At 45.2% G+C, this 26,395-nt stretch overlaps 1 protein-coding gene across 1 annotated transcript in view; it reads right to left on the bottom strand.

The window, feature by feature from the left end:
• RIN3 (Ras and Rab interactor 3) overlaps positions 1-26,395 on the bottom strand; it is a 70,265-nt gene that overhangs the window by 1,832 nt on the left and 42,038 nt on the right. The window contains exons 4-9 of the mRNA XM_075713052.1: positions 25,283-25,355; positions 22,064-22,155; positions 16,484-17,959; positions 13,703-14,011; positions 4,849-4,980; positions 1,226-1,389 (exon numbers count right to left, since the gene is read on the bottom strand). Of these exons, the coding sequence (XP_075569167.1) occupies positions 1,226-1,389; positions 4,849-4,980; positions 13,703-14,011; positions 16,484-17,959; positions 22,064-22,155; positions 25,283-25,355 (2,246 nt within the window). The remainder of the gene's footprint in view (positions 1-1,225; positions 1,390-4,848; positions 4,981-13,702; positions 14,012-16,483; positions 17,960-22,063; positions 22,156-25,282; positions 25,356-26,395) is intronic.

Raw genomic sequence — 26,395 nt, 5'->3', positions numbered from 1 at the left:
TATGTGGACTGTGGGTTTCCAAACTGCATTTATGGCGTATCACTGCAGATGATTGAGGCAGGCAGAGGGATGTGCAGGGGCATGCTGAACACATCAGGTAGATGTTTACCTCTGCCAGGATGGGCTCAGATGTCTCTGTTACTACCCCTCATTCAAAGGAACAGAAAATGGCCCTTAGACTGCCAGAGGTGGTGGGACTCTTCTGGGGAACTGTGGCATTTGATCACCTGGCTATTACGTTCCATGCTGGGTACTTGCTATGAGCTACTGCCAGAGCAGCACTCAGGGCTGGATGGATATTCGGTGTAGCCCATCCACCATTCACAAGTTCTGAGATCATCTGGGACTGTTTTGACGGCAATTTGGGAAACGTATTCAACTCCATGCTTTCACAGGGCTATATGGACTGTGTCTCCCCCTGAGGAGACTTTCCCTTGGCTTTCCCCTCGGCATTCACAATTTTCAGTTTTGCACTGTGAAGGCTTTACAGAATCTGAGACGTGGCCTTTGCTGCCTCCCTGTGGGTGACAATTTGATCACAGGACATGGGGCTGGCAGGGCATCCTGGCTGCCTGGTCCTGCACCCAGGCTCACCATGGCTGGAGGCCCAGAGCACCCATCCCTCCTGAGACCCTATCCCACTGGTGCATGGGGAGGTCTTCGCCGGGCCGTACACATCATGGGCTTCAAAGCTAACCAGATGTTGTTGGGTATTCCCTGCTGCCAGACAGGAGAAGCCAGGCTCTGGAAGATGCTTGTCTGACTGGCCCCTGGGATGTCTCAGGTCCTCCTACAGCTTTATGCCACCTGGGAACCGCCCCTGCACAGTGTGCTCACACCTCCTCAGCTTAGCCCATGACTTCCTCAGGCCCTAAGGGTGATGGAGAAGAGGGGCTCTCTGCCTCGCCGCCACAGCCCTCCTCATGCGAAGGCTCCTAGCACGCCTCCTTTGAGAATGAACAACAAAATCACTCTGCAGTCATATTTAAAATTATATGGTTATGAGGGTACTTCAAGACTTCAAAATGCATTTTGTAAGTAATATATGTTTCAAATGAGGTGTGCTTTTTTAAGATTTGGAAATCTTGCACCAGATGTACTCTTGTTTTTTAATAGTGATTTGGGTTAATTATGTTCTAAAATAATTATCATATTAAAAATTAGTAGGTATGGAGAGAGCACGTTCATCTTCCAGGCTTTTTCGCTTGAAAATAATGCCAGCTACCTGCACTGATGAGCGGGAAGCCCGGGCCTTGTTCAGCGTCCTCCGTCGCTCCCAGCGGTAAATGGAGTCCTGCACCTCCGTGCTCAGCTGCCGCGTGATGGTGATTTTGTCGTAGTTCTTGATGTGCTCCAGGGCCCCATAGGTGGTGGTTAAATAATAGGAGCCTGCGAAAGCAGAAGGTCTTGTGTGAGCATCACACCAGCACGGGCCATTCATTTCCACTTCCATCCTGCCTGCCTGTGCCTGTGCAGTGGCAGCTGGCTAACACTTGCGCTGTCTGTGCTTCGCTGCAGGCAGTGCAGGGGTGTCTGATGTTAACCCAAGAGAAAGGAGACCTCACAGCCAGTGTCCTCCACCCCCTCCTGCTTCACAGCAATGTCACTGCCCAGACTGCTGAGGCTGTAGACGCCCTAAGAGGAAACACAGACTGAAGGAAAACTGCTACAAAAGCTGCTTTCACAAATAAACCCAAACCAGCGCCTTTGACCACAGATGGTTTGTTCTTTGGGGCATGGCCATCTTTTTGTTGTGTTTAACAGGGTCAGTGCAACAGGTCTGTAATTTGGGCTCCTGAGGAGTCCCCATAATGCAAGGAAATAGTAACAATCGTAGTGTGCTCTGTAGGCAAAGCACGAGGCCTGGATTCAGCCCCTCCAACTCTAGCTACATTGCTGAAATGTTTAGAGACCGGGTCCCCTGTGGGCTCAGCACCGTTGAAGGATGTCTCAGACCTGCGTGGACAAGTTACCCTCTACTCCCTCCATCTATAGCGACTAGACAGGGAGCCCAGATGTTTGGCTGAGAGTAATTCCTGGACTGTTCAGAGTTGTGGGATAAATCTTGGTAAAGCAGAGAAACAGGGGATAAAGCGGTAAAAGGCCACAGCCAGTCCTTTCCCCTCAGAAAATCCCTGACTGCTGTGGTGTTGGCAGCAGCAGGTAATAAATAACCACCTGCAGCAGCCAGGGAAGCAGCTGGACCATGATAAGAACAGGCTTCCTCAACAGAGATGAAGGTAAGCCCTGACAAGAGGACAGAGTTGAACAGGAGGAAGCTGCCACTTTGGTTGCAGGGCAGCCCCATGCCAGGGCACGGCCCCAGTGCTGGTTTAATTAAAAGTGCTCGTTTTCCCAGCTGCCTCCCGGTCTCGGCTCTGCTGACGAGTGAGAGGCTTGGGCCAGGGTCTCCTCTGAACAGAGGGAAGGAGTCAGCCTGCAGAGCTGCTCCAGCAGCAGCGCAGTGTCCCAGAGGCAGCGGGGATGGGGACGTGTCCCCTGGGCCTCCAGGCAAGAGGATGCCTGGCCGAAGCGGGGCGAGAGGCCAGGCCTCGGCAGGGGCCAGCGTCGCCTGCGAGCCCTCACGTGGGACGGGCCCACCACCCTGGCCTCTGCGCCATCCCCTGCTGCGGCTCCCTTCACCCCGGGTGCCAGGAAAGCAGGGAGAAATAAAAAATGCCTGTCAGCTGGGCGGAGCTCCCCGTTTCTAATAAATTTCATAATAATTGCAGTTGCCTCTAGATGGCACTTCCACATCAGCCAAGCCTCGCAGCAGCCCGCCTGGGGTTTCGCAGCCCTTCCTCAGGCTCTGACGAGCTCCACAGTCATTGTGGCTGGTTGCGTAAGTGGTGGCTAAGACAGCATTTTATTTAAGAGCGGTATTTATAGAGCACCATTGAAGTTTGGTGCAGGAGAGGAGAGACCAAGACATTGCCATTTGACTTTCGGTACTTGGGTGGATCTGATGAGGAGTGTTCCATAGCTACATAGGTCTGCACCCACCGAAAACACTCTCCTTTACTGTCTCCCACAAAGTGCTGATGAGAACAGGCTAACAAGCCTGCAAGTGCCCCTTTTCCCCTCTTAAATATAGGTACTACCCTCCCTTGTCTGTCATTCAGTATTCCTCCTGCTCTGGCAGAGTCGGAGTCCCCGTGATGGGACCTGCGACCTGGTGTATCCCTTCCCTCAGAATCCAGGGAGGAAGATCTCCCAGTCCTCCACGACAGGAATTCATTACATCTTCTTTAAAAATTAATTTTTCTTCCACTTTCCAGTATCTTCATTTCCACACAGTCATTCCCCATCATCTGTCCTTGCCTTTGCCCCAGAGGTCAACATCACTGTTGTTATAAAACTAATTCAACGTAAATTTTTAATTTGGAGGCCAGATTTAAATGATTTTGTGTATTGGTCTGATGCAATTTCACAGTTTTCTCCCTTCTGCTGTCCTTCTTTTCATTTTATTTCTGTGCCTGAATCACCTTTTGCCATTTAACTTTGAAAGGCCTAACTCAAGTTAACTTTTGACAGTTCCTGTTTTAGCCCTGCGCTTTGCGATCTCAGCGCTGAGACATTCTTTTTTTTCCTTTCCCTGTCTCTTCAGTTACTCCCAGTCTCCTTTCTGATGTAAGTATTCAGCCAGTTTGGTCTGGAACTCCCTCACAAAATTTTTCCCCTTTGGCTGAAGTGCGCATTTCATACAGTCTTTGCATCTTTGACTTAAGAGAACTTCCAGCCACCTTTGCCTTCGATATCCTGAACTCCCCAACCCAGCTGACTTCAGTAACCAGCCTGGTAGTGTGTCCTTTTGAAATGAAGAACCTGTGGGCAGCGTAGTCACCAAAACCAGCTTAGTTATGTCATCAAAATGCTGTGCTTAGGCTAACATTTTTTCTGCTAACAATTCTTTTCAGCAGGAAAATTAGCCTGTGCAGAAACCCCTCAGTAATACGATTGCATTGCTACTGCTCATTCTGTTAGTACTTACTTTTGCCCACCTCTGCACTGTCCTGGGATGACATGCTCTTAGTTACAGACTTAAACCTCCATTTAATATAAATAAAATTAGTCTGCTGTTGTTCATCCAGGACTCCTTTCTGGAACCTCAGTACGTACCAAAACGAAGTCTAAAATAAACCCCATTTTATTGGTTTAGTGACTACTTGGTGAAAAATTATCTGTGTTCCTAATTCAGAGTGTGTAACCCTGTTACTGTTAGTAGCATTTGCTTCCCAAGCTATATTTAAGGAACTAAAGGCCCACAGTTCCCTGGGGTATTTATCTCTCTAATAGCAGAGGTCTTTATTCACATCCTAACCCACTATTCCTCTCTAACCCAACTTTCCTTTCTCTGCCTCACTATGATACTCAGCCAGAGAACATTGTCAAAGGGGTCACTCAATTTAAGAGTAGAGTGACCATAAGAATGATGTATGGCCCTAGGCATACCATGCAGTTTAAGAAATGTGCTCTTTTCTAATTGGAATAAATAAAAGTGTCTACACAATGGATTGCAGCAGCAGTTTAATTTTAGGCAAAGACCTCTTAACTTTTCAGCCTTTGGGCCAGGGAACACTAGATGTCTCTGTTTAGGTTACTAGTCCAGCAACTCAGTTCTCATTTATGCTGGGTCCCTGCCTTTCTAGTCAGTGTCTAAGGGCACTGCACTGCTAAAAACAGTTAAAGTGTTTGACAATAATTTTAGAGCCTCAGATTTGAAAAACTTGGCCAACGCTTATCCACAAAGCCTAGCCAGAGCCTTGCTGCCCCACTTTCACAAACACTGAAGTGAGGTAAATAATGATTTCCAAAGTGAATATCCCAGGAGCAAACGCTGTACGCTACCTTCCCCTAGCTGCAGAGCAGGGTCCATGAGCTCCATCATATACTCCACATTCAGAAGGACTTCAGTCAAGTTGCTGTGGGCCAACACATACATGAGCACGGGGAGGAAGTCATCTGCACCGTACAGCTTCCCTGAGCAAAGAGAAACACAGAGTGGTCCCAATAAACTCATCACAAAGACATGTTGCACACAACAGTGACAGCTTCTCACCCAGCATGTCCTTTGCAGATTTTAGTTCACATTATCTGAAGAGCTAAAGCTTGAAAGCATTGGCAAAGAAAAAATGCTGAAAAAGGGAAAGTTAGTTCACTTAAAAAGTAAGTAAACCTGCTTCAAGCCCAAAATCTGAGCTTGAAAATTTTTAGTGAGCTACATTTCTGCCATTCTTTATTAACTGGAGAAAGAGAAACTTAAACTTCATGGATCACAGACAACTAACAATCTGTGAAGAGTGCAAAGGCTGCCAGCTCAGCCCTGTGATTTGACACTGCCATCAAGACTGCAATTCAGGTTTGCAATATTAGCAGCAAAGTTGTCTACATGCATTAGTGGTATTTATTCTCTTAGGTTCGCTCTATGTGTGGGACCAAAGAGCAGAAAATAGAATTTGAGACAGCGGGTTTTAGGACTGAAGAGTTCCGTGTTTATGTTCCATCAGAAGGCAAAAGGTCGCACTACTTGCTCCTTATTAAAACAGTCTCCCAAGAGCTAGGATTTAAGAGGAAGCATCTTTCCAGCCATGGTGCCTAGCTAAGAAAACAAAAAGCCTTTCACATTGGACTTAGACTAGTTTTTGGACTTGGTGTGCAGCAGGTGCTACAGGAACAGATCCTCATGGGCTCAAGACTTCCTGGGCTTAAAACATTCATATCAACAAAGTCAAAAAAGTAATCTTACAGGTCATTTGTAAGAGCTCTTTGGGATCTCTGAGGACAAAAAAGCATACATGTTAACAGTCATCATTATAAATAATTAATACTTAAACTAGAATCCAAACTGAAGCTTTGCCGCATAAATCGCAAAGAGCACAAGGATAGATTTTCTTATTTGAAAGATGCTTTCACTTTTCACCAACATGTCATAAATTCATCATGAACAACACATAATAACAAGTTGCTTAACAGGCCTATCTTCCCAACATTCAGAGCTGACCATTGCTCTTAACCTAAGCTCAGATTGCTCTCATTCTGAATGTCCTCCCTCAGACCATGGGCAGTTTTTCTCACTTGCATATGTTGGTTTCATGAGCCATGTGTGTCTCACTTGAGAACCGTTTGCCTCACCTCAAAGAATCAAAGCTGCCCTTGATGTAGCTTTGGTGAGATTATGCCCTAGCCTTTTTTGGCCCACAGTCCACATGCTCTTCCATGGTATGGCATAAATTCCTATTTCTCAAATGTTCCCACTGACTTATTTAAAATCTTTTCCATGAGTCAGCTTTCCTTTTTTGTCATTCATAGCTGATGCAGATTCTCCACTGGCAAAGAAAGATATTCTTCTGAAGCCTCAAATAAACATGAGCTTAGCCCCTGATTTAAAAAAAAAAAAGTATGGCTTTAAAACAAACCCTGTAATATATCTAGAGAACAGAGAGTTGATCCAGTTAAAACCAAGTGTTGAGGATGAGAGATTGTCAGGGCTGTAATTTAGTCTGTTTCTAACAGAGTCCGCACATGCCACAACATAGACGATTTATTTAATGAAAGCTGGATTAACACTTTCAATTCTGTTTGCTTTATTATACCTGCCTTTAGTTAAATGACACAGCCTTAGGTCTTCAATCAAACTATAAAAGGACTTTATTGTTTCATTAACAATGAAATGGATGGGCATTTTTGTTGTCTGTTGGTGCCCTGGCTTATGTCTCTGTGAAAGTTTCAGCTCTGTGAAGGGTCCAATTCATTACTGTCATATGTATTACCTTAATACAAGCAGCTTAGTATTACAGCTATTTAATATTGTCTAGCAAAAAAAAGATGACACAACTGAGACATGAAAATGTAGTAGAAAAAGCGCACAGAGAAAAGCCCTATTATCCTTTCGACCTGAGTAAATCAGATGCCAACAGACTTAGTTCTGTATAAAACTAGTGTAAAGGAAGATGAAGTACCAAAGAGTTTGCTAGGCTCATTTTTTCCCTTCTTTAAAAACTTTTTCTTTATGATGTATTAGTTACTGACCAGTGGCACGGATTGGGTCCTTCTGACTTCCTGAAGGCCAAGGGATTTCCAGTGCAACACCAATAGCAGAGTTTTCTCTTCCCTACCACTTCTTTTTCATGACCAATCCATGTGTCTGCTAGGGCATCCAAGAAAGTTGCTACTTCACAACATGAATTCCTATCCACTGGAAAAAAAATGCTGGGGTTTTTTTATAAAATGTCACCAAAAGAGATCACCAACCAGATGACGGACTGACCAATGAATGCAGAGTGGAAACAGCAACTTGGAACTAAACAATCACATGTCCCCAGCCATCAACTTCTAGTGTCAACTGAAATGAAAGTTAGAGGACACTTTTCAAGAACTCCTACAGAATGTCTTGTTTTCTTTTTTATTGGCTGAGAAGTGGTTGCATGTACAATCAGGCACTGAGTCAATTATTTTTCATTGCTGTCTATCTCATTTCTATAAGCTGATTTAGCTGCTTTGCCCACCAGCCCTTGTTATAAACCTTTCTCAACTTTAAGATTTCATAGAAGTATTATTGGTCTCCCAGCTGTTTATATAGCTTAAATATGAAAATCTTATACACAGTTTCTTTTTGATTAATAAACTCAGAGTAGGGATGTCCGACTGCAATAATGGAAAGAGTTCTCATTCTCCATATGCTGTATGCTCATAACCTGCATAAATTACTAGACATCATTTTAATCCACTTGTGGGAATATGAAGCCTGATTCTTAAATACCCACATCTGTAGCTAAAGCTGAAGTCAGCAGGAGCTGTAGATGTCAACAAGAGAGAAGCAAAGCTAATCATCAAGGATCTAGCTCTGACTCCATGTGTTGCCACAAACATCCAGTGTTGCGTAGGGCAGATCAGGCACGGTATATTGCGCCTACTCCTTGTAGGCATCACAACAGCTTCTCTCCACTGACTGCAGATGGAGCCAAGGATAGGTGCCTGAGAGGGCACGACTCTGAACCTCTCCTTGTTCTCCTGGCCTTGGATGTCACAGCAGGCACAGGGACTAGCTTAGACATGTATAGCCGTCAGACCAAGTATGGTCCTGAGATGCCCTGTATCTCAGTCCAGCCATGGGGATAATAGGTGCTGTCAGCAACTCAAATATAACCAGAAGCAGGAGGCACAAAGATACATGAAACAATGCCTGTGAACCAAGACACCCGAGAGGTTTGTACTGCTCAGCATCCTGCAACCCACATGCTCCCTGTGCCATGAAAGGCACTAGGGCACTAACCAGTGCCCATCTGAGAGCCGCAGCAGGGATGTTCTCTGCAGACTGCTGCCTCCTCAGCTCCACCTTCAATCTGAGCCAGAGTCAAGCTCCCAGACCTGCGCATCTAGCTCCATCTGTGGTCTCTCACAGAGGGGTATGTTTGCAGCCGGCAGAGCTAAATCTAGCTCTGACTCTGCCAGTGGTCTCAGTGACACTGGGACTGAGCTTTCGTGTTCAAGGTGGTGGTGTCCTACTCCAGATATGACTTGCTTGCTTTATTTCCCCTTCTTCCCTGCAGGATCAGGAAACATTTATTTCATAAATGTCTATAAGAAGCTTAAAATAAGCCTTCTCTTCTGCCACAAACTCATCCTATTATGTTTATAGCAAAGCAAATACAATGTCAGATCCTGGCTGGGATGCAGTGCTTGAATAGATGGGTATTAATTAAATATGTGATTTAAAGCAACTGGAATTCTGCCCAAGCCTCCATAAAGAAATTACAGCCTATTTTAACACATTCATGCATTTCTTTTCCCTCCATGTATATTCTGATAACCAGCAGACAGTGATGCTGCTCTGCACCTTGCTCTAATATTTTACAAACACTGGCATGATGTCTAGCAGCAGTTCTGCAGGAAATATGAATTTTAGCCTCAGTTTATAGCTGGGAAACCTGAGGTACAGAGAGGTTAACTGAGATTTGTTCAAGATTACAAGAAAAGATCCTTCCACTCACTAGCATTTTGCTGTCTCTTGTCTATCCCATACTATTTCAGCAAGGTTTGATTAATGGTATAGTTGAATTAAGAGAGCTAATACATACAGGCAGCATGAATCCACTTCAAAAACATATGTTTTACAGATCAGAGGCGTTTGTTCCCCTTGAAAAATCTGAACTGGCTCTTTAATTCAAATGTAGAAATTGCACTAGCCAGAAAAAAAATATAGTCTCTAGTCCATCAGCCCTCATTAATAGTAACTCAATTACAAATATCCTTTTCCTAAAGACAGCAAAGTAAAACTGTTATGTATAGCTTTATTTTTCTTCTCAGAAGTGAGATGTGGTACTAAGCAGTACCGTGGGATTGCTCTGACTTAGTTTTAGCAGCTGCTAGCATCAGTTCTACACTGGCTGCTGAGGCCAGTTTCCTTTTCACAAGCTCAGCTATCCCACTGAAGACACACTGCTTCTTGTCCATGCCTTCGTCAGCTGCAGAGCCATAGAAGAATGCATCAGGGCAACTAATATCCAGCTGCTCAATTCTACAGGGAATGACAAACTTAATCCTAAAAGCTAAGGAAGAGAAATAGTCCAATGGAATATATGTCCTATCTATCCTCTTTTTCCAAAAGCAGACTGTGCATTAGCCATGCAAAACTATGCAGTAGAAATTATTAAATCTATTAAATGTCTTAGGGACAGTCACCTAGCCAACTCCATCACTAGTACAGAACTGGTTTTGAACTATATACTCCAGCTCCCTGTGCAGTTCCAAGATACTCCAAAAGTGAAGCTTCATAACCTTAGGTAGTCCACAAATTAAAAACATTGCAATAAGAAAATTGTTCCTCTGTTCATTCTTCTTGAATCTCCTTAGAAAGCAGTCTCCCCATCTTTCAAACTTCCAGCTTAAGCTTAGAGCCTTTCTGTGCCTGATCTTGCCTGCTCATGGACTGACCAAGTTTGGCATGTTTGTCTGACACAGTATTTCTTCATAAACAATGCCTACTGCTCCTCTATTTTTGGTTTTCCATCAGTTCTATTCCACAGAGTGGCAGCTCCCAAGTAGCACGAGGCTGGATGCCCCAGGCTCACCACTGCCAGTACATACCACACATATTGCAGATTTGCATCTTGTTTATCACTCCACAAGTGTCACCTCTGTTTTTGATAGAGCGAAAAGCAGAGATTCTGGTTCTACTCCTACCACACAATATGCCTTTGACATTTTGTCTGAGTAAAGGTATTTCTGAAAGATAAATAATAAGCATTTTTTTCTACATAAGATTACAGTGCTTCTATATATATCAGCTATGTGCCCAGCTCTCCCTGTGGGTATTGGGGCATGCCTTCCAAATGTAGGAGCAGTCAGAGAGTTGTGAGCTTACAGCTCCCCATGAGTCCTGCCTCTTACTTCTTCTAGTGCACAGATAAAAAAATGCCACAAAAAAATGCCAGCCAGTTTTGGGGGGGGGAGGTGGTGGTGTTTCCAAACTCTTATTTTTCTATTCTTTTAATGCATATTATTCTTACTAATGACTCCTAGAATTTTTAGCAGGCAGATTACATATTTTTTAGGCAGATTACATATTTTTAGATTGTAGGTTACATTCTTGGAGGCATATGTTGCTGTTACTTAAGTTTGCAGAGAACTTGGAAAAGCTCAGTGAGAGACCACAATGCTATCATAATTGTCCCTTTGGGGAGGATTCACTTACTAATACCTTACTAATACCACTGCCTACAATGTACATGTGGACATCTGAACCAGTACCCCTAAACTCCTTTTATAGCCAGTGATGAACTAATCAATATCGTCAGTGGAGTTTGTCATGAGTCATCTCACCCTAAAGCACATACCTACATCTAGCCAGATGAATCAACTGAAGTCCATTGACTAAGTCCCCATGGTCTATAATGAGAAGCTAGACATGATAACCATCTGTGGCCACCTACAGCTAGATGTAGCTGTAGATGAGTCCTACTTCAACATAGTTCTATATCTTGTAGTTGTACTTAGAATTCTGTTGGGAGAAAGGTGTATTGACAAAGACTGTGAACTTGCCTTCCTGATTCCTTGTGATGAATCAGATCCACAAGTTGATTGCCTTCAACTTGAGGGAAAAATGTTTGTTTAAACCAGCTGAGGGTCTGACCCATTCAGTTCATAGTCTAAGTATCATGGAGTTCAACCACAGCCAATTGTTCAGGAAGATTTTGTCATGCAGTATGAATTGCAATCAAACCAAAGAACTCCTCCTTTCTTAAGATGGCGCAATATACATGGAGACAGTCAAGGCTGACTTCAAAGTTTCATGACTCTTTCAGCAGTGCAAAGATGTTCCTGAGTAAACCTATCTCTAGTTTTAAAGAAAACTTGGTACCTGCTGGGACACCCTGGCCAAAGCTGGACTGCCGTACATGGCTCTCAAAATGTTAAAAAATTTATGTTTTCATATGGGTCTGAAAAAAGGGTGCTTGATTTGGTGGTATTTGCACTTTGCTTTGAGATATGAAACCATATTCTCAGGTCAGCTTGTCCTATGGTGAGCCTAAAGTGAATAAAGACCTGGCCTGAGCTGCCAGATTGCAAATTAAACCAGACAACATAAGTAGCTATCATGTTACCGAACAGATAATTTTTCTGACAGAGGGAGACTGATTTTGGTCCTCTGGCAGAAGGAATTATTTGTTTTGTGTTCCACCTGCTCTGATCTTGGAAGAGGACCAAAGTTTCTAATTCAGCAGTGAGTAAAAGGAGCTAAGAGAAGAACAGACTATTGCACAGGAAGCCAAGCATGGCCTCTGTTCTTCCTGTGTGAAGAGCACTGCGCTGCCTCAGGGCTGGCTGAAAGCAAAAGCGGCCCTGGGCTGCTGCTCTTGAGATGGGCAGAGAGCAGGAGGAGAGTTCCTACCCACCAAAATCTGGTCTGAGCAGCCTGCAGTGCGCTCTTCTGCACACCAGCAGCTGGGAATTCCCTGTCAGAAAAATATTTCAGTTTGCTGAATGCTTGTCTTTGCCAGGTGGAAAATCAAAGTGATCTGGGGTCAGTTCGTTCCGTTGAAGAGGTTTCACACGTTTCACTTCTAAGTGGGTCTAGAGGACATTTCATGTAAATTCTCTCTGAGTCCACTGTCTTCCGGGAGTTAGACTACAGCATTCACCACCCCTTAACTTCTTTTTCTGGTCTGAATTCATTGGGGTACATTTCCTGAATGCCAGGCCAGTTTTCTTCTGACCAGGCCCTGATATGCATCACTGATCATATATTCTGGAGAGGGAACTGGACGCGCAGGGGTGAAGTCAGCTTCTGACCCACACCCCGCTTGCAGTACTACTCCACATGAGAAAACAGCTGAGCTGGCCGAAATGAAGCACTTCGGTTAGCACAGCAAACCACAATGAAATCCTCTGATTTCATGAATGCCAATCTTCTAAGTAGCGCTTTTTGAATTATTTCCCTGACCCCTAATTTCTGTTACATGAAATGACACAACGGCATTTCCTGCAACAGAGAAATTCCAGCCCTGAGCTAACTGCGGTGTGACAAATACGTAACGTACCACCAGCATCGGAAGGAGACTGTGTCTCCTATGTGGGTTTTAATGAGGCATGCGAGTCTTTGATCTATATAAAATTTACTCTCAAACTTAACACAACTGTTTTAACAAAGTTACAGTGAATTCCCCTACATGTGTCCAAATCTTCTCATGATACTTGAAGACAGTCAGAGGTCCTATCCACCCTGCAGCTTAGGCTCAGCCCTGGGGTGGCTTCTTGCTCTGCTGTTAATGTGTCTAGATTGGTCATTGAACCTTGCTGCATACTGTCCAAGGGGTGACCCTGAGGTGAAGCTCAGAAGGGACACAACAATTCTTGTATGAGTGCTCCAAGGCTGTTGTCAGCACAAAATAAAGCAGAACAGCTAAAAGCGTCTTTGGAGATTGTGAGTTCTTGAACAACTGCAGGTTGTTGCAAATTAATATCTGGCTTCTCTCCAAATTTATGCATGGCTGGGCATCAGCTCACCAGTATACAAAGAAAGCTCTTAAGCTGGCAAGGCAGGTTCCTGGAGGAAAGGGCTTCCTGGTCTATCTGCAAAAATGCATCCTGTCTGCAGGCCAAGGGCTTAATGTGTACATTTAGTGGTTGGCCTGAGGCTTAAGTTATATTTATACTCAGAGCACATAATTCTTCACACTGAAGAAGCGTGGTGGGGGCTTTTGGAATTTACTGGAGCATCAGGAATTAGTAGCAAACAGTACTAGCATTCTGCATTCTAGCATTCTGTATCTCCTCCTCAATTTAGGGAAAACTTTGTAAAGGCCAAATCAAGAGACTTTTCCCAAAGACCCATTCCTAGAATTTACCATTAAACTGCTGCAAGCTGGGACAGAGCTCTGAGGATTTGTGGAGAGCTGTGTGAAGACCTGTGCAAAAAGGACATTACCTATAAAACACACACTTACAGACATCTGGTTTTTTTGGAGTTATGGAACTTAAAGTTAACCAGGTAACATCTTGTACCTGTTATTAGTGCAGAGAACTTCACAGTCGCTAACCAGCCCATTCTGAACACAATCTGTGGACAACTGATACCAAACACACCGCCAGTCACTGCTACCTCCAATCTGAACATTATCACATCAACTGTACCATAAACCCCATTCCTCTGATACATGGAGAAGGACCAGTGAGGGATATTGCTTTAGCAGGAGTGCTGTACCTGGGTTTCCCTGAGCCATGGAGTCATAGATGAGTTTGCAGGACTTCAGCAAGATGGCAATCTTCTTTTCTGGGGAGTAGGCCTTGTGCATGGCTGTGAACTTGTGAAGGATCTTTTCCAGCACAACGGTGTCAGGCACGCTGGTCGTGATGCCTAGGTCAGTGGTAGTTGTGTTTTGTATCACAAGTTGGTTCTCTTTTAGCTGCTGTAAAGATCCATCTTTGTTGTGGATTTCTTTTAAGTAAGAATCAATGGCTTCCTTTAAAGGTTTCAAGACACATTTGTACAAAGCCGTCTCAGCAATCACTTCTGCACAGAGAAGGGAGAACACAAAAGTCCATGATAAATAATCAACACAGTAGTACAGGTGTAAGTAAAACTTCTAAGAAACCACGTGGTTGGTTACTCATGCATTACTGCATAGCTGTGAACAAGGAACAGAAATTACATCCCAGAAAGTAAGTGCTTCATTACCAACACCCTCCAGAAGTCCTGGATAGGCTTGAGATGAACATTAGTGTGTAGTCTCTGCCACTGGAGCTGCAGGAGAGCCCCTGCTACCAGCAACCCCCGCTGTCTTTGCCTGACTCCTGGCTGACCAGCGTGGCACTGTCAGGCAGCAGGAAAGCCAACTCTGGGAAGAGGTGAGGAACCTCACCTAACTGTGCTTCTTTTCACACCCCTGCCCTTACAGATGCCCAGGTGGAATTCATCTCATGTACCTTCTGACATCTCCTTCTGACCTGTTTGAGATATCCACTTTGGGATAAAATCAACTGCATCCTCAAAGAGCCCCTTTCTCCACAGTGACTGAAAAGGGGCTGTAGCCACCAGCTCAGAGGCAGACACCAGCATCTGGTCAGAAGTTTCTCACCCTTACTGCTCAAGTGACTCAAACTTACTGATACTTAAGTCACCTCTTACGCCACCTGTGGATGAGGAAATAGTCTGTGTGGGTTGAGTGTTTGCTTAATCTTTAGCAGGAGACAAAAGGAAGCATGAGAGGCTGTGAGAAAGTCTGTTGCCTGACTCCTAGAAACCAGGGGCAGAGCTAGAGGGACTGCAAGGGATGCTCTTGTCACCCCTGCACTGAGGCAAAAAGGTCACTGGCAAAAGAGTTCATCTGCTCAGTCAGTGAGGAATGAAACAGAGAGCAGTAACATTTATGTATACAAAATGCAACTGTTTTAAAGAATACAGAGAATCAGTCAGGCTAAAGCAGGACAAATTCAAATGGTAAATCTTCCATGGCAGGAATCCCTGTCCACAGGAGAAGACGGTCTTCCCTAGGCTGACTGGGCCATATCATCCTGTTAAGGAACTGCCAGCAAACAGGGCTAGATCTAATCAGGCGTGTCTGTGTGAAGGTGGGGGGATCCCTGCACACACGCAGCTCTACCAAGCAGAACAAGGATACTTCTTTCTGCCTCCTCTCCACCTTCCCTAATCAAGACTCAAGACAGACTTCTCTGTGCTGACACCCCCTCTGCCTCGAAGAAAGGGGTTATTGAGACAAAAATTGCAGGTGTTACATGAGGTGCACGAGAAGTGAAACTGTAGCTCCCCTCTCCTAGCTACAGCAAGGGGCTGGCAGCAGGTCTGTTCTGCAAAGGGAACTGCAGGATCATGTGAAGCCTTTTCTGGGTGGGAAAGAAGTCAGCAGGGCCTGCTGAGACTGACAGCTGAGTGCCTCTGGGTCCTGGCTCACCACTTAGCTGGGTCCCACCTAATACTGGAGCTGCAGGATCCCCTGGAATCCCTGGCCACTTCTGTGGTTGGCCATGTTCTGTGCTGGGGGTCTTCCAGCTCCCAGCTTGCTTTAAGCCAACTTAGGGATGTCATAAATAGCTCTGCATTGGTTCTCAGGTCCTCAAGAAACAGTTTTAAGTCAAAAGAGCATGTGAGTGAATGCATGCACGCTTTTTCTGGCTGTATGGCTTTGACTGGGATAAAAAAATCTACAGCTCTTTGTATATTCCCTCATGAATGTACATTAAACAGGCCAGTCCATTTCTTAGTAAGGAATCAATCTCCCTCACAGAATATTGAAGGAGAAGCAACAAAACACCCCTAAACAGCCAGAAATATTATTTTTCCACCCCAAAGGCAAACTATGTCTGTGGCAAAGAGAGGTAAATGATGCATTTTGGAGCCAGCAGTGGTCTTGCAGTAGGAAGCTCTTTTGCACCTCTGAGCTCTGAGGAGCACAGAGTGGGATCAAGTGATTCCTCCAACCTGCCACTCAAAATCATTGTAGTCTTGTCCCTCCTTGTGAGACAGTGACTGACCCCTGATCTGGCTGCCACATGCAGGGAGCTCTCCATCCTCACTGCAGAGCGTGGGGCAGTGGACGTGGAAGGCCATGGGGAACACAGCTGTGCAGGCGGAAGTTGGCCTTTTGTGTTTCCAGTGAGCACAGCTCTGTGTTGTGTGTGCCTATGCGTACACATATACACACACACACTCATATTTGTATGTGTGTATATGCATATGCATATATACATACGTGTATGTCTTTCACACACACAAACCCACATCTCTTCTGCTTAAACTCTTCCCTTTAAAACATTCATAATGGGATTATCCCCCCTCATTGGTCTCCCAGCTTTTAGAGCTGCTCCTCCAAGTGCTGGAAACCACAGAGTAGACTTCAATTCACCCCCCTCAGCTTTTAGGAGATGGTTTATAGTTCTGTAAAGCACAACCTGTGTCTGCATAATCCTGTGTTCCTCCTCACCTTCCCAAATTCTGCCCGAGAATGAGTAAAGCACAGTCACCTACCTAACTGTTCCTCAGTGTAGGAGGCTGGGTCTATTGCAGATTTCAGCTCGGTGCTCTGCACTAAGTAACTCTTCAGCTGTGTCATCATCATCCGAATTTCTTGTAGCATCTCTGTGCTGGAGCTCTGCTTTGCCATCATCTCTAAACTGTACACTCTGTAGTCCCGCACCAGGTTGCCAAAGTATGAATCCTTGTCCTGTGCCAGCTCCACTATCTTCTTCTGCAGCTTCCTGTCACTAGATAAAAAGACTGTGAAGACATTGGACAGGCTCACAAAGGACAGCCTATTCTTGGCCTTGTCCAAGATCATGGAGCGTGTCTTTTTACCGGACGAACTATTCAGCATCTCCAGGTCATCCTCTGTGCTGCTGGTGGAGTAGGAGTCTGGCTCAGATGCTGATGCCTGAGCCATGGCACTGCCTCCCGGGCCCTCCAGGGAGGAGTGTGAACCTTTCAGTTCAGCTGAGCTGACAGATTTACGGCCATGTCCCGGTTCAGTCTTGGTGTGCATGCAAGTGGAACCACTTGCCACTGTAGCCAAGCTGCTCTTGCCCAAAGCCTGCACTGTGGCCGTCTCTGCCACTGTTCTTTGCTTTGACTGGCAGGAACTGGGGATCCTTGGTACCTGGGAAAGCCTCTTCCGTCTCGGTGGTGGGATAGGAGGTGACTTTTCTGTCTCAATGGCATTGCTTCGTATCTCAGGCACGTCCTCATTCTTCTCTGCAGGTGTGGGCTTTGTCTCCTGAAACTGTGATACAGCCCTTTCAGGAACCTCCCCAGTCATTTCTACAGCCTTTCTGCACAGCGACCTTTTATCTCTGCTCTCTGTACTTGTGTCTTGTTTTTCTTCTGTCCGTTCCCCTTTCAGCGTTTCACAACTTCCAGGCTTACCCGCACAGCTCTCCTCTGAGGTCCTCTCAAACAGCCGTCTCCGTGGGGGGACAGAGGGCTGGGAGCCCTTCTTGGGGCTCACGGCTGAGGGCTTGTTGACTGAGCAGCTCTGCTTCCCTTCTTCTTCTTTATTGTCACCGCCCTCAATTTTCATTTCCTTGATGCTCTTTCCTAGTGGCTGATGAAGCAGCTCGTTTTCTTCACAGCCAGTCGTGGGATCCCATGGGATCTTCAGAGAAGATTTCTGAATGAGAGCGTGAGAAGGTGGAGGTGGAGGGGGGCGGCGGGGAGAATTCCTTTCAGTGGGCGTCGGGGCAGGGGGGGGATCAGTGCTCACAGCATTGCTTTTAGGAGGAGGTACATCTGGAGGAAAAGGATTACTGCACTCTTCTATAAAAATAGGATTCACGAACCACAGCCTGTTATTTCCTATTGACAGCTCAATTTCACATGAGCAGTGGTTTGTGCTACTTGCAAAACACTGGGTAGATCTTAAACTGTCTGCCTGGGCAGTGCTGAAAGCAGAGTCTTTTGGGTGGGATAGCTCCTCTCCTCTTCTGTGGTTTAAGGAGGAATCCCAGAAATCTGTCAAAAAAAAAAAAAAAAAGAAAGAAAGAAAGAAAGAAAAGAAGAATGAAAAAATGCCCTGAAAGAATTTTAGCTGCTAATGGTATGCAGAAATGGTGTGTAACTTTTTGTTAAAAGAAATGGTACACAAGCTTTTGCACCTCTGTACAAAACAGTGTGAAGAAAGGGTTGCTTGTTTTGTGTGTGTCAGGTGCTTCAAACCAGGGGACAAGCTCAGCAGTTTCACCAGAAACCTCTTTCTTGCCAATTGTAGGACACTCACCTAGTGAAAACTGTTAATGCTGTGCAGCCTATGCAGTGCAAGCACGAAGGTACAAGTAACAAATATGAATGATTGTGAAATGGGGTCTATGGCTTGTTCAGTGATCACTGCCCTCCAAATGCAAATAGCTGTGGATATCTGAGGTGTGGGTGTGAAGATCCCAGGCGAGTTCTGCGCCTTCTTGCTGACCGTGGGAAGGTGGAGGGCTGAGATATACAGCGTGGATCCAACGTGCACCAGGAGCACAAGAGATATCAGATGAAGATGGCTCTACTATGCAGCAAGCTCACATGGCAGAGTCAGTTCTACACAGAGGTCTGATCCTACTTTGCAGTACAACGAGTCCAGAAACATATGATTTTAAACACCTTCCACAGATTAAAATTACCATTAACCTCTATAGCTCTGGATGATGATTATCCATAGCCATGCCCACTCTCTCTTTTTCACCTTGCCTTGAGACTGCCTGCCTGCAGGTGTAAGAGAGGAAAGATGATGCAAAAGACTGTGCACACAGGAAGGTTGTATACTGACAGACTGAAGAATAGTTAAGCACTTCAGTGCCACCAACTGTGACTGGAAAAGGAAGATGGTATTTCAGATGCAGTAGTTATATCTGTATGTCACAAACCTCTTATTAGAATTTTTCTTTGAATAACTTGTTTTAAAGAAATTACAAAGCATTTGTACATCTTTTGAGTAGATTCAGTATCACATTTAACCTTTGTCCCTTCCCCCAGAGGTGAGTTTTCAAACCTGCTTGCCTTATCAGTCTGATTGCTTTTAATCCATTTTAGAGCTGCTAATCCAGGATCCACTACTAGAAGCACCAGGAAACAGGATCCTGCAAACCCATGTGTTCTGGCCAAAGAAAAGGGTATAAACCTCTGAGGGTATTCACTGGGTGAGGACTGTATAGAAGCCCACAGATTTAGGGACAAGGGGAAGATGGGAAATCCTGGAAACACAAGGATGCAGATAACTAAATAACTATTTTAGCATGCTCGGCCCCTGGACACAGAGCTGACACTGATGGCATACTCTTTTGGGTGGACTTATGGGGGACACAAATGGGCCTGCCACACAGCACCTGAACTCTGCCCTGTGCTTGGCATCAAGCCTGTCTCACTGCAAAAACATCACGTGCCGGGCCCAAGAGGGGATGGATGGGGCTGCACACACGTGGGATGACCCTCAGTGCTGAACATGCAGTACAGCTCTAAGGACAGTGCCTTCAGCTGTGCCTGGCTGGGGCCCCACTCTCCTGTCGGCTGCACCAGCATAGCCCCCAGCCCATCACAGGGAAGGGGGCGCAGGGCTGAGCTGGCCAGAGCCCTGGGCAGGGCCTGCCTGTGCCTCTTTCTAAAAACCAGCACCCCAGAAAAGCTCAAAGGGACTTCTAGTTAGAAAGGTCAGAGTAGAACTCAAAACAGCAAAGAAACTTTTCAACTAAAGCCAATGCAGAAGTAGGGGGTGAAACACATTCAGATAAAATCTCTCCCTTGCCTACTGCATCTCCAAAGACAGGCCACTTCTTCCCATTTTGCTCCCTGGTGCAGCCGTCACCGCACTTCAGTCACAACAACCCATGCAATGCTACAGGTTTGGGGAAGAGTGGCTGGAAAGCTGCCTGGCTGAAAAGGACCTGGGGGTATTGGTTGACAGCCGGCTGAACATGAGCCAGCAGTGTGCCCAGGTGGCCAAGAAGGCCAACAGCAGGAGCAGGGAGGTGATCGTCCCCCTGTACTCAGCACTGGTGAGGCTGCACCTCGAATACTGCATTCAGTTTTGGGCCCCTCACTACAAGAAGGACATTGACTTGCTGAAGCGTGTCCAGAGAAGGGCAAAGAAGCTCATGAAGGGTCCGGAGAACAAGTATTATGAGGAGAGGTTGAAGGAACTGGGATTGTTTAGCCTGGAGAAGAGGAGGCTGAGGGGAGACCTTATTGCTCTCTACAACTACCTGAAAGGAGGTTGTAGTGAGGTGGGTGTTGGTCTCTTCTCCCAAGTAACTAGCGATAGGACGAGAGGAAATGGCCTCAAGTTGCATCAGAGGAGGTTTAGATTGGATATTAGGAGAAATTTCTTTACTGAAAGAGCGGTCAAGCATTGGAACAGGCTGCCCAGAGACATGGTGGAGTCACCATCCCTGGAGGTATTCAAAAAACGTGCAGATGTGGCACTTTGGGACATGGTTTAGTAGGCATGGTGGTGTTGGGTTGACAACTGGACTGATGATCTTAGACGTCCTTTCCAACCTTAATGATTCCATTCTAGTTTTACTTTCATTAAAAAATAATCAAGCCACCAAGCCAGGAAACATGAAATTATTACTCTACCCTTAATTGATTTAGTGGTGGACTTGGTAATGTTAGGTTAATAGTTGGCCTGGATGATCTTAAAGGTCTTTTCCAACCTAAATGATTCTATGATTCTATGACTTTTGATGGCTTCCTGCTTGCAGCCAGCTCTGCGCTGTTGCTGGCAAAGCCACCTTCTTTCTGCTGCCACCATGACCTGCCCTCTGCAGGGTTCTGCCTTTCCCCCTCGGAGCCCTGGGCCTGCTGCTGGCCTTGCCTCCCTCTGCCAGCGATGTGGTCCCCAGGGGAACAGCCAGCTGCTCCAGGGACAGGGACTGTCCTTTAGTTAAGGACTTATGCTTTAGTTAATCCTTCCTTTCAGAAGTCGCTGGAGACTGTTTCCTGAGTCATGATCTCCTCTGCTGGCTCAAATTAGACAGAAGGTTGGAGAATCATGATACACCTCTTACATTTTAATCCAAATGTTTACACTTGTTATAATAAAATTAATAATAAGTTTACAACTTGCTATCTCAAATTGCAAAGGAGCTTTCTTTAAGCAATAAGTGCTAGCTGGACACCCATACTCAAAGATACTTTGACAAATTGGCACATATTCAAAATAGAGGATGCTGAAAACGTTAGAGGCAAACCTGATGGTCAAATCCAACAAAGCTGCCTGAACTGAAACCAGTAGGGTTTGCCCATGCCTTCTGGGAGGTATAATGCAGAAGATCCAAAAATAGATCCCCAAAGCCCCAGGGTGCTCTAGTGAGTATCTCTAAGTGAGCTAACTCTTCAGCTTTCACCATTGTTTGGCTGTTTTCAACAGCTGAGGGAAAAATGAAAAGCAAAGTAGCATGAGAGTGGCTAACTGTAATAGCTGTCTCAAGTGGAGTGTGTTAAATGGGAAGGAATAGGAAGGAGACCTCCTTTAGTTAACAGAACTGCATTTCCCAACTCTGTAACTTTATACATCTGATCTAAAATTTGTTCGTTCAGTTCTGTCACTAAAAATAACGTTCCTTTTTGTATCTGATTAGTGTGAGGCGAGAGAACATGCTGGGACACAACACATTTCTCTGCCAACTAGAAATCCTGCAAGAGGAAGCAGAAATATCAAAATTCAAAAATATCGCACTTCCATCAGCACTGCCCCCACATATCAGAAGGGGAAATTGCAAAGGTGTTTTCCTCTTTTCATATACCTCAGCTGCCACTAATTCCAATGTGTATGAGCTACCCTGAGAGGCTGTGCTCCGCTTCAGTTGTTGAAAGCCCCAGCTTATACAGTGAGACTGTAGGTCCCATGCCCTGCACAGAAGTCCAAGCAGATGTTTATGTCCAAAGGGGCGAGTGGCCTTTTTTTCAGTGTGCTTCTATAAACATAAAGATCATAAACATCATCTCTCTTGCGTTCAGGCCTCCTCTTCTGCTCTTCTGAAGACTGTCATCTATCCACCAGTTGCATTATGTCTGTGTGAGACACCATGGTTCTCACAAGTCTGAGTGAAACCCTGGCTGCTTTGAGGGACTTACCTATCCCCAGACTAGAGATAATTTCAAGGTCTTGAAAGCTACTGGCTTCTAATATTGCTTGTGGCAGTTTCAGGGTGAAGGGCAGCAAATCTCTGTAAAAAGAAACACAGAGAAAAGTCAACAAAAGAATAAACCCCACAATTGTTAGGAACTCCAGATTTTACCGTTGGTTTTAGTGATCAAATTGGTTTACAATTTCAGCCCTGTTCTGCAAAGTTCTGGATGTCATCAAAGGAAGATCTCATGGCCAGTAAAGCATCATGGACATTGTGCCAGCCTGGGTTGCTCTGATTTCACAAGAGATCACCAGCTCCTGTGGCGATGCTTCATGCTGTGCCACTGGCTTAATCACTGTGCCTTGGCTTCGTCCTCCAAAAACAGCAGGAATGCCTCCCACCTCAGGGGAGGCCACACGGGGTGAAATACCTTCCCACCAAAAGTGAGGTGTTGCAAATGTTATTTTTGTTATTGTTATTGTAATTAGAATATTGTAATATGTAATATGTATGTAATAATATGTAATAAATATTGTAATGTTATTGTAATTAGAAAAGCCATTCTTTCTGGTGTGGAGGGGGTTTGCAGTCCTTTTTCTTTCTGTTGACCCCTTTCTCCCCACCCTGCTTCCCTTTTTAAAAATCAGTGTAAGTGTAAGGCATGGGGACATGGCAAGACACAGTGGGGTTAGGGAAGGAAGACCCCTCCTGGGGAAGGGAAGCCGCTGGGTGAAGCGACTGACAGCAATGAAGTGCTGCATGACACTGAGAAAACACATATATCCCTCTGCTCTCTGCTCTCAGACTTCTCACTGCTTGGTTTCTTGAAAGATGCTGTATTTTTACTGGAAAGAAGATGCGCTTTCTCAGACGATGGTAGTTGGGTTTCACTGAAACACACCCCAGGTCTCAAATAATTTAATGGAGCTCTTGGGCTGGCAGTGAACTGTTCAGGTTTGCCTCTTGCCCAATGACAATTCACTAAACCTGTTCCTACCTCAATTCCCGTTCTAATAAGGACCAGAAAAGCCAGTAATAGTAGTCCCTAAAAAGTAGCAAGGAATTGTGCAGGGTCATTTTACACATTAAAAATTTAACAAAATGTTCTGCAAGCTGCAGGAAATAATTTTAGAAAAAGCTGCCCTTGTGAGTAGGTAGTCTCTGCTACACAAATGCACACCCTAAAAATGCGTGTGACAGCAGACCTGGGGAGGACCAATCTGTTGACAGATGAATGCAGGGGGGCTATTTTTTCCCTTATTAACAGATACATATCTTACTGATGTACTGTGTACTCCATGGGTTCTCTGTGCACCACTAAGCACTCTGTTGTTGCATTGTTTGACATAAACTGATGTGATCCCAGGATTTTTTTTTTTTCGTGTCAGATATCAGGTTTCAAAGAGGAAGAGGGCCCATGGACCTTCTGCTTTTTTTGTTTGTTATTGTTATATGCATGAGTAGTTCCCTTCTGTTTTTTTTTCTTTTTTTTTTTTTGTAGAAAAATACATCTAAAAATCAGGAAACATGAAGACACTACCCTAATAGAAAAAAATCTGGTTTTATTCATGGGGCAGCACCTTGCAGAGAAGCCACTGAGTCACCTATTACCTACAGGTGTTATTTCTGTGATCTAAGGTAATTTAGCCAGGTCAAACTTCCTTTCAAGAAGAGCCTGTCAGCCCTGATATGCTGTTTCCAGCCATTTATAGATGACTATTTACTACAGGCCTGAGAACAGGCCTCTCCACTCACCAACACAGACAGCTCCTACAAGCTGCCAGCAAATAGGTCAGTGCCTAAGCAGCCTTTTAATTACCTGCTTCTCTCAGAAAATTATTCCCTATTTACCTTGTCTTTTGACAGTGACCTAAGAAATCACATGAACTATCTGAAAGTGTATTTGACACTCAGAAGTAACATCTATAACAGGAACTAACAGAAAAGCTTTTCTTTCTTTCTGGAACTCTTTCTTAAGCCATGATCCTTTCTGCAGGAAGGCAGAAGCAAGCAGATTTTCCCTCCCACTAGCCATTTGACTAGAAATGCCCAATTCTCGTTTGCATTTGGGCTCTTCTTTGCACCTTCAGTAAGTCAGAAATCTTTATATGTGGCCAGGCGTTAGTTTATGCCCATTCTATAGGGTCTATACTCATCTAGATGGCTAAATGTCTTTTCATTGATGGGCATGAGACAGAGTGCGGTCCCTTGTGTGTGGGTAGGAGTCCTGGCCCAGCAGCGTTGAACTCAGCTGGCTGCAGAAGCAGCCCCCAAAATAGTGCGAGTATTACTGGCTGGGTAAGCTGCAGCATGCTTTATCATACCATAGATAGACTGTTCCTACTACATGACCTAACCAAGTCACTAACACGACCGCCTTGTAAGCATATCCTGAATCTGCTTTCCCCTCTTAAATGGAAATAACTACTTTGAGAGTCATCTAAGTTTATACAGGGGAGGTCAAAAGTTTACATCCAACTCAAAACCAGGCCTGCTGCAGCAGAAATGGGGTAAGTAGGTTGCGGAGGCATCACCACAGTGTGCTTAGCACAAATGCACAGATTAGAGGAGACTGCAGACACGGGTTTAATTACACAGAGGGACTCATCAGCTGCTGATCAAACCTTGATCTAATGAAAATGACCTTACAGGTCTTTCCCATCTCTGTGCCCACTAGGGTTGGTGTTTCTGCACTGAGCAAACAACCATGGTCTGTTCTTTATCACTTTAATTTATTTTTAAATTTTGGCTAAAGAACGGAAATTGTTTCAGGACTACTCTCCTTGACAGATTCCCCATAGATGACTAAGTGCTCTGAGTCTCCCGCAGGCAACAGTGCACTAGCAGGTTTGCTAAGTCACTGCCAGGGGTGTGTGGATGCTTAAAGCTGCTGTTAATAAGAGACGGTTAATCCAGGCACCTTTTTTCTCCCTGCCCTGCCAGCCCCAATGCCGTGCCTTCGTCCTGTATGGGTGCAGCCCTACAGACCTTCCTCAGACAAAGCTTCCAGCTTCAGGGACAGCTGTGGTTATGGTGCGCCTGGCTAGAAACTGGGTGATCTGGCCCCATTGTAGATATTAGCATCTGAAATACCTCCTGGTCTGGCAGGTTAGAGGAAACCAGAGGAAACAGCTGGGTCTGTGCTGTGACTGGATATTGGGGAAAGGCAGTCCAGAGGGGAGAGCGAAGCGATGCCTCCAGGGAAGCAATGAATCCCACTCACCTACTGACGCAGTAGAAGGCAACCAGTTTGAAGACATCCTCAAATACAAGGAGAGATCCTTCCAGGTACAGGACTGATGAAAAACAAAAAAGCTAGTCAGCAACTGTTTTCTTTCAGCTGTATGGTGGGTTTGGCTCACACATATTGTATTCTGTGACTGTCCAGTACTTGCATGGACTGATATGAAAAAGCATAAAGAAGTGCCTTCAGATGGCCAAACGCAATAAGATTCATCAGGGAAACACTACACAAGAAATGTCTCAGCCAGGCTTTCTGAAAAGTTAGTTCAAGATATCAGGGTGTTGTGACAGTAATAGAAACAATGGGAAGAAAAAAACTGCAGGTCACAGCCAAAGGGTTCGTTACAAGCCCATCTATCTGTAAGGATGTGCAGATCCACAACACATGGGGCTGACTTTGTGACTCTCCATGCTGGAATCTGTTTTGGTCTGGATGGACAAAGTGCTTTGAAGTAAAAAAAATAGAAATTACTGTTTCATTACTATGTGTGTGGGCTCTGACCTGGGTCATGCAGGCAGCGTGAGCACAGCCTATTTGTATCTCCTGTCTTCTCTCTCCCATTGTGTTATACAGCGACAGCACTTTCCTTTAAGTGGCAAAATACAATCTACACCACATTGCAGAGTTCTTCAAGATGACCTCCTTTATAACAACATGCTGTGGCATTGTGTAGCCGAAATCTCACATGTTATTATAGAGCTTTTGGCTGCTAAGCTAGAAAAAAATCACTGGCTGGTGGAGAAAATTTCACATTGACCAATAACCCAAGGCAGAGAGAAAGAGATGGATCTGCAGGAGAGAGGTCTCCATCTTTGCTTCTACTTTATAGTCTCACGAATGACCTGTGCCCGTATGTCCACAACACACCATCACAAACAGAGACTGACAAGTTCAAGGAAATCTGCGGTGGTTTCTCAAAAATGCCTGCTTACTGGTGGTAGAGAACTGGAGCCCCAGAGCTGCACCATTCCTGCCACGGGAGCATGCTGGGCGTCCTTGGGGAGCAGCACCAGCTCAGACCCACATAGTGGTGCCTGCAGCCGCTCTGCATCTTCCTTCGCTCTGTTTTCTAGGCCACAGTTCAGAGCTGTG

This window comes from Pelecanus crispus, chromosome 6 (genome assembly GCF_030463565.1).
Source record: "Pelecanus crispus isolate bPelCri1 chromosome 6, bPelCri1.pri, whole genome shotgun sequence".
In the NCBI taxonomy this organism is placed as follows: domain Eukaryota; kingdom Metazoa; phylum Chordata; class Aves; order Pelecaniformes; family Pelecanidae; genus Pelecanus; species Pelecanus crispus.
This window is presented reverse-complemented; position numbering and strand designations above follow the sequence as displayed.